General features: G+C 41.0%; 1 protein-coding gene across 1 annotated transcript in view; it reads left to right on the top strand.

Moving 5' to 3' along the window:
• The first annotated feature begins 628 nt into the window (after positions 1 to 628).
• Positions 629 to 13,401, top strand: part of fntb (farnesyltransferase, CAAX box, subunit beta) — an 85,683-nt gene continuing 72,910 nt past the window's right edge. The window contains exon 1 of the mRNA XM_073040202.1: positions 629 to 841. Coding sequence (XP_072896303.1) covers positions 743 to 841 — 99 coding nt within the window. The 5' untranslated portion in view covers positions 629 to 742. The remainder of the gene's footprint in view (positions 842 to 13,401) is intronic.

The raw sequence follows: 13,401 nt of genomic DNA, 5'->3' as shown, positions 1-13,401 counted from the left end.
TGTGAGGCAATTCACTTCAGTGCAGACAATAAAAAAAAATTAATATTTTTTAAAACGGCGGATATTAGGAAGTGTTCACATTCAAAAAGGACCTAGGTGACTTCGTAAACAACAGAAAATCTGCAGATGCTAGAGATCCAAGCAACATACACCAAATGCTGAAGGAACTCATCAAGCCAAGCAGCGCCTATGGAAAAGAGTGCAGTCGAGCTTTCGGCCCGAGACCCTTCAGTGCCGAAACTCATTTACTCGTTTCCATAGATTTTGCTGGGCCTGCTAAGTTCCTCCAGTATTCTGTGTGTGTTGCTTTAATGAAGAGCGGGACCGGTTGAAAGGGCCACATGTCCTACTGCTCCTTCTCAGGTACTTTTAAAAACAGTAAACCATAAAGAAATTATATTATATCTATTTCTATAGGAATAAAAAAAACAATACTTCGATGGGGAAATTTATAAATTTCTGCTCTTTTCGAACGGAAAGGAATGATCATTTCGAACCCGTTCACGAACCCGGGGCTATGAACGCAAAAGCCGACAGTTCCAGTTGAAAGTGGAGACTGCCAGCGGAAGATTCGAACTCGTCAATCTCCGGAGACGCACAACGCGTTTGGGCGTTGCAGACGGAAGGTTTGTCCCTTCTGGGCTCCTGTCGGATTTACCGGCGATTGGCAGTCATGTTGAATCGAGTTGGAGCGGAGAAGTAGAGAGGGTGGCACTAGTAGGGTTACACCGCTTTTATTATCATGGCGGAGGGGACTACGCCATTGTGGTGCTTCCGTGAGGATCACTTCAAAGAAAAATTTAACGAAGAAAATGTGGTGACAGTAACTTCGGTCGATCAGGTGAGGAGATATGGGTGCCAGGATGGGCGTAGGCCGCGCCGTGTATGTTGCTGGGAGCTGTAGTTCAGGTTATGTTCGGGGGTTCTCTGTTGGTAGCAAATAGACTACAGTTCCCAGAAGGTACCAATTTTGCTTCCGCTCGTGTATATCTTTTCTAACCTAGTTGAAGCGCAACAGTTCAAATTTGGTTTTATGTGCAAAGTTTAATAGTATACATGGCGAATCTCCGTAAGAAACACACTGTACACTTTTTTTAATGTTGTGAAATATATCAAACTCAATACAAAATAAATGAATGCGGTTTTAGGTGGTTCTGGTTTTCTTTGGAACTGCCAGGGAACATTTCGGTGGGTGTTGCATGTGGATAGAATGGAGCTGTGCGGAATGTTTGGCAGCGTTAATAGAGGAGGTGGAGAACTGGAAAACCCATTCAATGCCAGTCTTTGGGGACTTGGGAAGTTTGCCATTCTACTTATGGGGTGCAGGCGTTGACGGCAAAGCCAGCAATTTTTTCCAGCCAGTACTGAGAGAGGGGATAGGTAGTTAACCGCTGCTGTCGTATCATGAGGTTACACCTTAAGTACTGAAGGTTAGTGAGCTTGGGATCGGCTTTAAGGTTTAGCTTAGGTTTGTGGGGCATTGGTAGATTTTTGTAACTATTAACTAACTGTGCAGTATTCCAGGGCCGTGTGTGCGTTGGAGTGAGTTTTGCCCCTAAGTGTCTGTTGGCGTTTGTTTTCCTTCTGGATGAGAGAATTTGTGTGAGAGAAGTGATTGAAGAAGCCTTGACTATTGTAGTGATTACTGCATCCATTCTCAGCTGGCAGTGGCGAGAATGAACCTTAAAGATGGTCTTCAAAGTACCTCTGAATGGGTAGTTTTATTGTAGATTTTTCTGTACTTTCTCTTGTGTGCTGTTCTCAATGTGTAGGTGGAGCAGATTCCATCATACTCTTCACATTATCACTGGAGGTATTGCAAAAGTCTTGGGAAATTTTGGGTGGGTTAGAGCAGGGAAGCCTTGCAGAAGAATACACAAACTATCCCTTTCATTAAGAGTTGCAGTGTTCACATGACTGGACCAGTGGTATTTCTGCTTGAAGGTGATCACAGTGACTTGTGGGACATTGACATGCTGTTGAAAATTGTAGTTAAATTCTTTCTGCACAGTTTATTTAAGTGTGGCTAAAGTTGGGTCACAAAACTTGAGTTATTGCAGTATTATCTTCATAATTCTTGACTTTTATTCAATAAGTGATTGGTGATTTTATAGTCATAGAATCATAAGGGTATTGCAGCACCGAAACAGGCCCTTTGGCCCATCTAGTCAGTGCCATCTGGGTCTTCTGTCTAGTCTCACTTACCTACACCCAGATAATAGCCCACCATACCTCTCCTATATATGTACCTATCCAAGTTTTAGTTGGACCTACATTTATAATTTCTTCTGGCAGCTCGTTCCACACTCTAAGTGCAAAAGATCCCCTTAAATATTTCACTTTTCTTTGTAAATCTCTGACCTCCATTTCTAGTCTCAGCCAACATGAGGGGGAAATGCATGCATTTATCCCATCTATGCCCCTCGTAATTTTGAATACATCTATAAGGTCTCCCCTCATTATCTTATGTTCCAGGGAATAAAGTCCTGACCTATTAATAAATAGGTTAAGAACATTGTCCTGAAAATGGTGCTGATAAGTGGTGACTCTTTGCATGCAGCTCCAATGGGAATCATCATCAAATATTCCAATGTAGGATTACTACAGCCACAGCCATGGATACTTCAGTAAGCAACATCGTTTTAAGATGTTTTAAAAAACAATCTATTCATCTTCAAGATCGACAGACCCTGGCAGCAGTCTCAGGTCACGAGTGCGGTGCCCCATTAAGAAAATAGAAGCGTGGAAAGTGTGCTGGTCTACAGGTACAATTGGAAAGCAGAGGCCTTAGAACCTCACTTGTAACTATCCTCCTGGCCAATGTACAGTCTCTGGAAAATAAACTGAAGACTGCAAAGCAAGATTGTAGTAGCAGAGGGATATTAGGGACTGTTGTATACTTTGCTTCATGAAAACATGGCTCACCATGACAATTTCAGATGCAGCACTGCAGCCTGATGGCTTCACCATTCTCCACAAAGACAGGTCAATCGAGTCTTTTAAAGGTAGATGAGGGGGAGCATGTTTCATGATTAACTTATCGTGTTGCTCAGATGTGACTATTCTGTCTCAGTTCTGTTTTCAAGAACATACCAGACATAGCCAAACCAAAAGCCATAGTTGAACCAGACGATTTATAGTCTGCTAAGGGCTAGATCTGTGGCATTTAAGATCCAGAACTATAGAAGAAGTCCAGGCACGACCTATGGAAGACCATCTTAAGAGCGCAAAAAGAATTCCGATTGAAGTTAGAAATGGAATCAGATGCAGGTCAGCCCTTACAGGTTATTACTTCCTACAAGGTGAAACCTTGCAATATGAATGGCTGTGATCCTTTACTCCAAGGTGAACTCAAGCCTTTTATGTACACTTTCAAATGGAGAATAAAAATACACCTGTGTGGATCCCTGCAGTACCTGGTGACCCTGTGATCATTGTCTCAGAGGCCAATGTCAGAACATCCTTCATGATGGAGTCAGGCCCTGATGGTGTGATGAAGTGCCTTGAGAGGGTGGTCATGGGCAGAATCAGCTCTTGCCTAAGCAAGGACCTGGACCTGCTGCAATAGGTCTGTTGCAGATGGAACCTCACTTGGCTTTGGATCACCTGGACAATAGCAATACCTACATCAGCTGACTGTTGATGACAGCCCAGTGTTCAACACCATCATACTAATAAACCAGCTGCAAAACCTGGGCCCTGCCCCTCCCTCTACAACTGGATCCACAGCTTCCTCATCGGGAGACCACAGTTAGTGCAGATTGGAAATAACATTTTCCTCATTGACAATCGACACCTCAAGGTTTTGTGCTGAGCCCTCTGCTCTAGTTTTTCTACACCCACAATTGTGCGGCTAAACATAGCTGAAGTGCCGTCTATAAATTTGCCAATAACACAACTGTTGTTGGCAGAATTTTGGGTAATGTTGAAGAGGCGTACAGGAGTGAGATAGATCAGCTGGTTGAGTGACATCGAAACAACAACGTTTCACTCAATGTCAAGAACACCAAGGAATTGATTGTGGACTTCAGGAAGGGGGAAGCCAAGGGAACAACACACCAGTACACATCAAGGCAATAGCAGTGGAGAGGATGAGCAGTTTCAAAGGTTTATTTTATAATTAAAGTATGTATGCAGAATATAACTCTGACATTTGTCTTCTCCAGGAGGTCATAGCATACAGAAAACCGTATAAGTAGTTGAAAGAAAGACTTGCAAACCCCAAACACCCCCAGCCCCTCCCTTGCACAAAATTTAACAGGTCACCCAAACCCCCAGCCCGTTAATTGGTATTCACCTGGAAATCAGTTTCAGGTTCTTGAGTGTCAATATCTCTGAAGGTCTATCCTGGACCCAACATAAAGATGCAGTTACAAAGAAGGCATGGCAGTGGTTATATTTCATTCCGAGTTCGAGGAGACTTGCTCTGTCACCAAAGATTCTTGTAAATCAAAGGTTTCAAAGGTACATTTAATATCAGAGAAATGTATACAACATACATCGCGAAATGCTTTTTCTTCGCAACCGTCCACGAAAACAGAGGAGTGCCCCCAAAGAATGAATGACAGTTAAATGTTAGAGCCCCACAGTCTCTCCCGGCTCCCTTCCCTCCCATGTGTAAATGACAGCAGGCAATGACCCTCCACCCTCCCCCCCCCCCCCCCCCCCCCCGCACTGGGGAAAAAGCTTCGGTACCTGCACTGAGCACTCAAACGTGAGTAAGACAACAGCAAAGACACAGACGTGCAGTACTCCAAAGACTGCTCACTCACCTGGTACTCTCTCTCTCTCTCTCTCTCTCTCCCTAAAAAGGGAGAAAGGGGTGTCTCACAGTGAGAGGAGAGATATAACAAACAACGAGCTGGTTTATGATGTTAAAAGTCCATTGCGTCACTTTTTCTGAGCTCTGTGCCCAAAGATCTTGGGTCTCTAGGCACACAGCCTTAGATTTTCCATCTCCACGACACCCAGGTCTCCTGCCTGAACACCAACCTCCGATTTCCCCCCACCGTTTACAGAGGCACAAAATCTCGAACCTCCAAAGGTGAGTGAAGCTCTTAGGCCGTGCCCTTAGCATGCTGAATAATGGCCAGTCGTGAAACCCCGAGAGCAGCTCTCATTCCCACAAAGAACCATAGACAGCACGTAATTCCAGGTCAGGGTCTTCAAAATAACCCTGAAAGGGGAAAAATAGATATTAAAGATGGAAATAGAGCTGTTTCCGAAGATGCAAGCAAAGGAGTAGCTATTAGGCGCCATTATCTCCTCCTAAGCTCCTCCATCTAAATGTATACAGATTTACCGTGGAGAGCATTCTAACTGGTTGCATCACTGTCTGGTATGGAGGAGCCACTGCACAGGATCGGAAAAAGCTGCAAACTCAGCCAGCTCCATCATGGGCACTGGCCTCCCCAGCATCCAGGACATCTTCAGTAGGTGATGCACAAAAAGACCCCCATCATCCAGGATATGCCCTCTTTTCATTGCCACCCTCAAGGAGGAAATACAAGTACTTCAGTGTTTCAGGAATAGCTTCTTGCCCACCATCATCAGATTTCTGAGTGGACAATTAACCCATGTGCACTATCTCACTTTTTTCTCTTTTTACTACTTAATAAAAATCTATAAATTACAGGATGTATATTATTTAGATAAGTATGTATTGCAATGTACTGCTGCTGTAAAACAGCACATTTCATGTCACATGCCAGTGGTATTAAATTTGATTCTGATCTATTAAACGTTTCCCTTTTATTCGTGTTGGAGCTTCAGAAAAAAAATAGGATCGATGAGCCCCTGGGGCCAGATGGAATATAGCCCAGCTTACACAGGAAGCAAAAGCGTAGGTTGCTGGAGAGTTGACGATGATCTTTGAGTCTTCCCTGGCCACAAAGTTAGAACTAAAGGATGGGAGAATGGCAGTGTTCCATTGTACAAGAATTGTAATAGGGATAATCCTGGAAATTAAAGACCAGTGAGTTTTATGGAGATGGGGAAACGAATGCAGAGGATTCTTAGGGAAAGGATGAGCATTTAGAGAAGCAGTTTTATTGGGGTCATCGGCATTGATTTGTGACAGGTCATGCATCACAAGCCTGATTGAGTTTTTAGAGGAAACGACTTATAAATTGATAAGGGTATAGCAATAGATCTAGTGTGTATGGATTTTTAATAAGGTATTTGATGAGGTTTTCCATGGTAGGCTTATGCAAAAAGTCATGAGGCATGGTGTCCATGGAAACTTGGCTGAGTGGATTCAGAATTGACGCCCACAGAAAGCAGAGGGTCAGTGAGAAGTCTTGGACATCTCATTTCTTGTCTAAGGAGACAAAAGTCAGAGAAATTTTTATGAACATTGGATCACTTTACCAATGCTGGCCATTTATTAATTGCTGATATATTTAAGTAACTGTAAATTTTCCCCACGTGCTTTTAATTTGAAATTGTTTTTCATTACTTGTACATCTCTCTGGATTCCTAGATCTGCAGTATAACTGTCATGCCGTGAAGTATTTCATGAAGTGGCAATGAATATATAACAGGAGCAGATCCTTGACCCACAATATCTGTGCTGAATGTGATGCCAAATCAAACTATATCTCTTATATCTGTCCATTATCCAGATCTCTCCATTCCTTGCATATTCATGGCATACGTCTACCTAAATGCCTCTGAAATGCCATTATTGTATATGCTTCCACCACAACATTAGCAACGCATTTCAGGCACCTGCCACTCTGTTTAAAAGAAAGAAACTTGGCCGAACATCTCATCTAAACATTCCCCCCTCTCATCTTAAATACATGTCCTCCAATATCAGATATTTCTATCCTGGGAAAAAGTCTAATTAATCTGACTGTCTTTCTCATAATTTGATAGATTTTTATCACGCCTTCCCTCAGTCTCTGACACTCCAGAGAAAACAGCCCAAGTTTCTCCAACCTCTCCTTGTAGCTCATTCTTTTTAATTCAGACAGCATCGTAGTCAACCTCTTCTGTACCCTTTCCAAAGCCAGAATTAACTGCAGTACTCAATATACAGCCTAACCAAAGTTTTGTATCACTGCAAAATGACTTCCTTATGCTCAATGCCCTGACCAATGAATTAAACCTGCCATAGTCCTCCTCGACACTACTCTTGTCTGGCCACTTTTCAGTTAGCTATGGACTTGGACCTCAAGATCCCCCAGTACATCAACACTGTTAGGGTCCTGCTATTGACTATACTTTCTCTTTGCATTTGACTTCCCAAAGTGCAACACCTCAGCTTTAACTCCATCTGTCACTTTTGCATCCATATCTACAGCTGCTCTACATCCCTGTTGTATTCTTTGCTAATCATCTACATTGTCTACAACTCCAATCATTTCACACTGTCTGCAAACTTACAATCCAATCCATCCATATTTTATATATATATATATATACACACACACACACACATTTTCAGCAACATAGATTCCAACACCAGAACATCACTTTTCCATGGGCAAGCCAACTCTGAATCCAAACTGTCATGCATCTTGATATACTGGATCAGCAAACAAAGAAGAAGTTGTCAAATGCCTTACTAAAGTCCATAAAGAGAATATCCACTGTCTTGCCCTCATCAATACCTTTGTCATCTTAAAAAAATTCTCATTCAAGTTTGGAAGACATGACCTACTCCCTACAAAGCCATGTTGATTGTCCCTGATTAGACCATGTTCATAAAATGTGCTCTAATCCTATTCATAAGAATCCTTTTCAACAGTTTTCCTCCCCTGAAGTGAGATTCGTTGACCTACAATTTCTTGGATTATCATCCCTTTTTCCCTTAAAGTATGGAACAACTTCAGCTCTCTCCAGACTTCTGGGTCTTAACCTGTTGTTAATGAGGATATAGAGATCATGAAACGATTCCCCTGTTTCAAAAATCTGGTGATTGTGGGGTGGGGGGCTTGTCAGCCTTAATGCTCTTCAAGAGACCCAGCAGCAAGTTCCTTGATCTAAAAATGCCTGAATCATTGGCATGCCCCATTTTAGTGCCATATTCCTCCATGTCCTCTGTTAATGCTGATACTATGTACTAGTTTAAGAAAGCAGGAAAAGACACTGAAGAAGTTAAGATGGAGCAGGCAGGGATTTTGGTTACAGCATTCTGTTGGTGCGTGAGGAGAAAATTCGAGAAGTTTATCCACCCTGCCTTTTTAACTTCCCATTCTGAAGATAATTATGACTCACTTATTTTGGATGCTGGTTTGATGCTGTTATCTTACACTTCACAACCAAGCAGATCGACATTGGGAGCTGCTTATTTATCAGAAGGAAATATTGGCTTCAAGCTTGCTTTTATCTTTCACAAACATTAATTTTTAGTGGCTTTTTAAATAATCAGTAAAAGAAATGTTGACAGTTTTCTTCCTCTTGTGTAGCATTATTTATTGAGCCCAGTGCTGCCCAACATTGAGGCTGGTTTAGAGAACAGAAGCAAACTGATGAAATTAAAATATAGAATGTTTATGCAAGTTTTTTTTCAAATTGCTATTTATAAAAATGCAAATTCCTCATCTTTTGCCATTGTGATTATATGAAATTTAGCTTTACAGATTAGAAATAAAACAAAAATATTTCATGAAATGTCAATGGACACAAGATAAAGTAGAAAATACTGGAAATATTCAACAGGTTAGGCAGCACTTCAGAAAGAGAAACAGTGCTACAGGGTCAATAATCCTTCATCAGAATTAGAGAATTAAGGAACAATTATGTTTTGTATTCTGGTGAGAAAAGTTAGGATAAGAAAGTGATCAAATTTGTCCAAGTGACATAATTGGAGGCTCCTATATTTTCCAATGAAGTTCTACACAAACTTGAGAACCTCTCGCATCTATCTAGACACATTACAAATTATGGGATACAATATTGAATTCTACAATTTTAGATAAACCTTTTTCCATTTGTCGGAAACTGTTTTAACTTTTTCTGTCTCTCTCTTTCTCTCCACTAATGCCACTTGATCTGTTAAGTATTTATAGAGTTCTCTTTTGTTTCAGATTTCTAATAATTGGTCTGTTGTGCCTCTTCCAGTGCATTTTTTTTTGTATATTATCTTTATAATTGCCCTTATTTATCTTATTCATAATTGCCCCTATATGGCTCTGGAAGTATTGTCATCTGGACAGCTATGACCTGCATCCTATCACAGATATTCTATTTGTTTTCTCTACCCTTCTGCTCTCCGCAACTTAAATAAGAAGCACATTTCTTATTTCTCCATTTCCGAATAAAGAATCACTTCCCTTTGGCACATGCTGCCTGACCTGCTCAAGAGTTCCAGTTCTTTAATTCAATCATAGATTTTCACTATCAAGTACGACCCTCTCACAGACTCTCTTACAAACTTGGATTATTACCTAACGTTATTAACAGCTGCGTGACTCAGAAGTGAGAAGGTCATGAGTATATGTCTAGGGTCAGTATGATTTGTGTTCAACCAAACAGAAATGTTGGGATGCTCTGGTTAAGGGCCATTGATTGTAGTGAATGCTGAGTAAATACCACACCATACACAATTATTGGTCACAAGGAAATGACAGATTGTACAGCAGCATAAGATTATGAAGTAAGTATATTTACCAACATTTCAACTTAAGCAAATAGACTGGATGTACCACACTGTTCCTCATTTATGCTCATCATTCTCAGGAGGAACTTCTCAAAAGCAGCTCTGAACACCAGTTGAATGAACAAGATTTTCAAAATATACTCTTTATTTCTCTCCTTGCATGGTTCCACAAGCCTTCTCACAATGGGAGTATTTGTTTCCACAAGAATAGAAGCTCCATCTTTTTCAACCGGATCTGGGCAGATCAATACTGGTGTATCAATAGTTTCAGTTACTCTAACATATGCTTCCAAAAACTGATTTCACCATCGTATGGGTACTCATCAGTACTAAGCCTCCAAATCTCAAGGGCACTGAGAGGCATCAATGGTAAATGCATCAAATACCGGTTGTAAAAGGATCTATAAAGTAAAGTAACTTGAGAAACTGTGTCCAGTATGGCTCTAGCATATATATCTTCAATCTGTATGGATACATCAGAGCTTGGTCACACTAAACCTTCAGGAATAGTGTTTTACACTTTAGTATTTAATAAGCTGATTGGAATGTGTTCTCTGAGACGCCAGGCTGTGCCTTTACTGGGTACCTCTGTAGTTTTGCTACTTTTCCTCTCTGATTAAACGCTCTTACTTTTTGAAGATTTTGCTGTCTGTCACAGTCTCCCTTGAAATGTCCATCTTCTTCACAGCTGTAACAGAAAATACTGGTAGTCTCTTTAGTCAAAAGACCCTTTGTAGCAGCATTCCTCTGCGTAGCTACAGGTGGGGTGTAAAAGTCTTACAGGTGGGGTGGGTTTCCCAAAGTATGTGTCACGTTTAGCTGAGACATTAGCAGATATCCACCAAGTTAGCTCAGCTCGATGGCTTTTCGCCTCATTCCTCAGAAGGTCTATTTATCTCTGTGACATAAGGGATCACTTTAGCAACAGAGGCTACCACTGAAGACACTACACTGCTTTTGGAAATGTACCACTTCTCAATCATGTTTTCCTCCTCTGTGTCTTCTCTGAGTAACTTGGTAAAAGATGGAGGAGGGCACACCTTGTGGGTCATTCGAATACGTAGAGCAATCTCATCATGTGACAGTGTGCCCTTTACAACTTGCTCCACCCTCAAGTAATTTCTCTCAGACAGCTGAATACTCACTTTGTGGCACAAACCGTGCAGCAGCTTCTCTAACCAGAAAAGTTAGACAGACAGCTCTCTCCTTCCTCCTGGAATGTGTGCCTCAATTTCATCATAAGATTGGCTGACCTTTCAGTTGTGCCAAAAGCACCTTTCTGAGCTAGTGTGTGATTAGCTGATGTGGCTAATGGATTTTCTGCCTTTAGGAACCTCACTATATCAGCCGCTGGACTCTTTAAACTCTACCAGATTCTGTTTTTTCATATTATCTGAGCACTGCTATTCATTCAGTAACTGAGATGTCTACTCAGCCCAAACCTTGTATTCTTCTGCACTGCCAGTGGGCTTAATTCCAGAGACATGTTCAGCTCTCTGAAGGTACACTTTGGCATTTATCAGCCAGTGATGTAATAACCAAAACCAGCTCAGAACTTAAAGTAGCAACTGAAGGACTTATCAGACCTCTTCTCTGATGACAACTTCCCCTCACTTTGCAGAAACAAGAACACTTGGCTGTAAAGTCTTCACCCTCAGCTACATACCCCACTTCTCTAGAGCTATGAACTGGCCATGGCTCTGCCTTTCCAGGTGCCTCTATCTTATTGGGCAGCACAATTTCAATCATGTCACTGGTGGTCTGGACTAACACAACATCCTTATCAGCTGATTGGTCAAAACGTCGTTCTATCAGCATAACTTTCCCCAATACTTTTACAGAACTCAGCACTCTAGGTAGCAGTTTGTCAGGAATTCAAACATCCGTCCCGCTCAGAACACAAGCATTACTCATGGATATCCTTTTCGAATCGTACCAATCCCTGCGGCATCCATAATAAATTGCCTTAATCACGACGCACCTCACTTTCCACAAACACTAGTTTAAACACTGGCTTTAACACAAAAATAAACTGCTTATACAGCATTCGCACCGCATCAGATCCTAGACAAGCCCCCACATGCAACCCTCTCACTGGGCTCATATACAAACTTGGCTCGTTAGCTGACTCTGCTAACAGCCACGTGACTCAGTGGTGAGAAGGCCACCTTTCATAAGCAATATGCGTCTAAGGTAGGTATAATTTGGGGTTCAACCAAACAGGAAAGTTGGGATGTTCTAGTTAAGGAACATTGATCGTAGCGAATACTGTGTAAGCGATACTACCTCATCCATAGACAATTATCAGTTGTCAAGAAATGACAGGTCATACACAAGCACAAAATTATAAAAGAAGTATACTTACCAACATTAACAAGCAGCTGGCAGAAAAAGAAAAGAAAAATAAAAGGGCCCTTTACAGTTAAGCCAGTCCAATGTGCTGGTAAACATTGGAGCTCATTTTTGAAGTAGTCGGGTGAATTGCTGTACTCACATGCTAAACCCACGTTCTGCATGAAAATTACCAGCCACAGTATGGACTTCCCTTGAAGACAATCTCGAACAAACTGGCTAACTCAGAAGTATTGGTGCTTCCTCCTTGAAGCCATTCTTCTGCACAAAGGACTTCTTACAAAGAGGTCTCCCCTTTGGGCAGCATTTTGCAGGCATCCTCCCACTACAAGACACCAAACCAGACTACTGTCCTTCAGAAATCTGAGTTGCAACACATACACAGCCAATCCTGATTGGCTGACATGACATTCCTAAGTTGGACATCATGGCTGCTTATCTTTAGTCAAAGCCAAAACACTTTTACTAGCAGGACGCACTGCTTTTTGCAGAAGACTTGTAAAATAAAAAAAAGTCTCAAAACATAGCAGTAAAAATTGACCCAGTTTCTTTGTTAACTTTAATCATGATTCTTGGAGTTCACTGTAATTTTTTTGGGTGAAATATGCAATTACAGTTTGATTAAAATTTATTGTAATTGGGTGAAACCTCTTCTTAAAGGGAAGGTGAGAATTTGGAGTAGACGTCAACTAGCAGGAGTAGTTAAGCCAGACACAGGCTTTAAGGGAAAATCCCAGGAGGTGACGGAATAAATATAGAATGATACTCTGGAAGGGTGAAGAGGACTCTTGTGGAGCATGTGTAGTCATGATTGACCAATTTCTGCACTATATATTTTATATTACAGTGCCTGCAACTTTGACTTCAGTATTGGTCATAAATTTAACAGCAGTGTCAAAAATCATTACTTTACATTCTGTTATGTATCAAAATCTTCTTTAAAACATGCTCGGAATTAAGCTGACATGAAAAAAAATTGCATTTTCTTATTGAAAATTAGCAGTTCATTCATCTCGAGACACTTTTAACAGCTTTGACACTGAGGCTGCAGAAGTGCTTTTGTAATTTATTGTGACTGGAAGGATACAAATTTCAATTAGTGAGGGCTGTAAATCAGTCCCCCAAAATAGTGCTAAATAGAATGCTGAATCATGGCAGTGTGCCAAAATAATATGTAGGTGTCTTTATATTATGGGAAAATACATCCTGTGGAACTGATGTGCTACTTTTGGGAAGATTTATTGCAAATTGCTAAATACTATGTTTTCAGTTATGATTTTCCTTTTAGTAGTTAATTACTTGTAATTAATTTAAGCAATCAGATCATTACATGGCAAAAGTAATTTGAAAACAGTATGCAAATTGAATTGACAGAAAAATTGCTTCTTACCAACAGTACTTTTTCAATGTTCTTTGCTGTGACACTTGTTATAAACTAATGC

Source organism: Hemitrygon akajei, chromosome 3 (assembly GCF_048418815.1).
Source record: "Hemitrygon akajei chromosome 3, sHemAka1.3, whole genome shotgun sequence".
Lineage (NCBI taxonomy): Eukaryota > Metazoa > Chordata > Chondrichthyes > Myliobatiformes > Dasyatidae > Hemitrygon > Hemitrygon akajei.
Note: the sequence above shows the minus strand (reverse complement) of the source record. Positions and strands in the feature narration are given on the sequence as shown.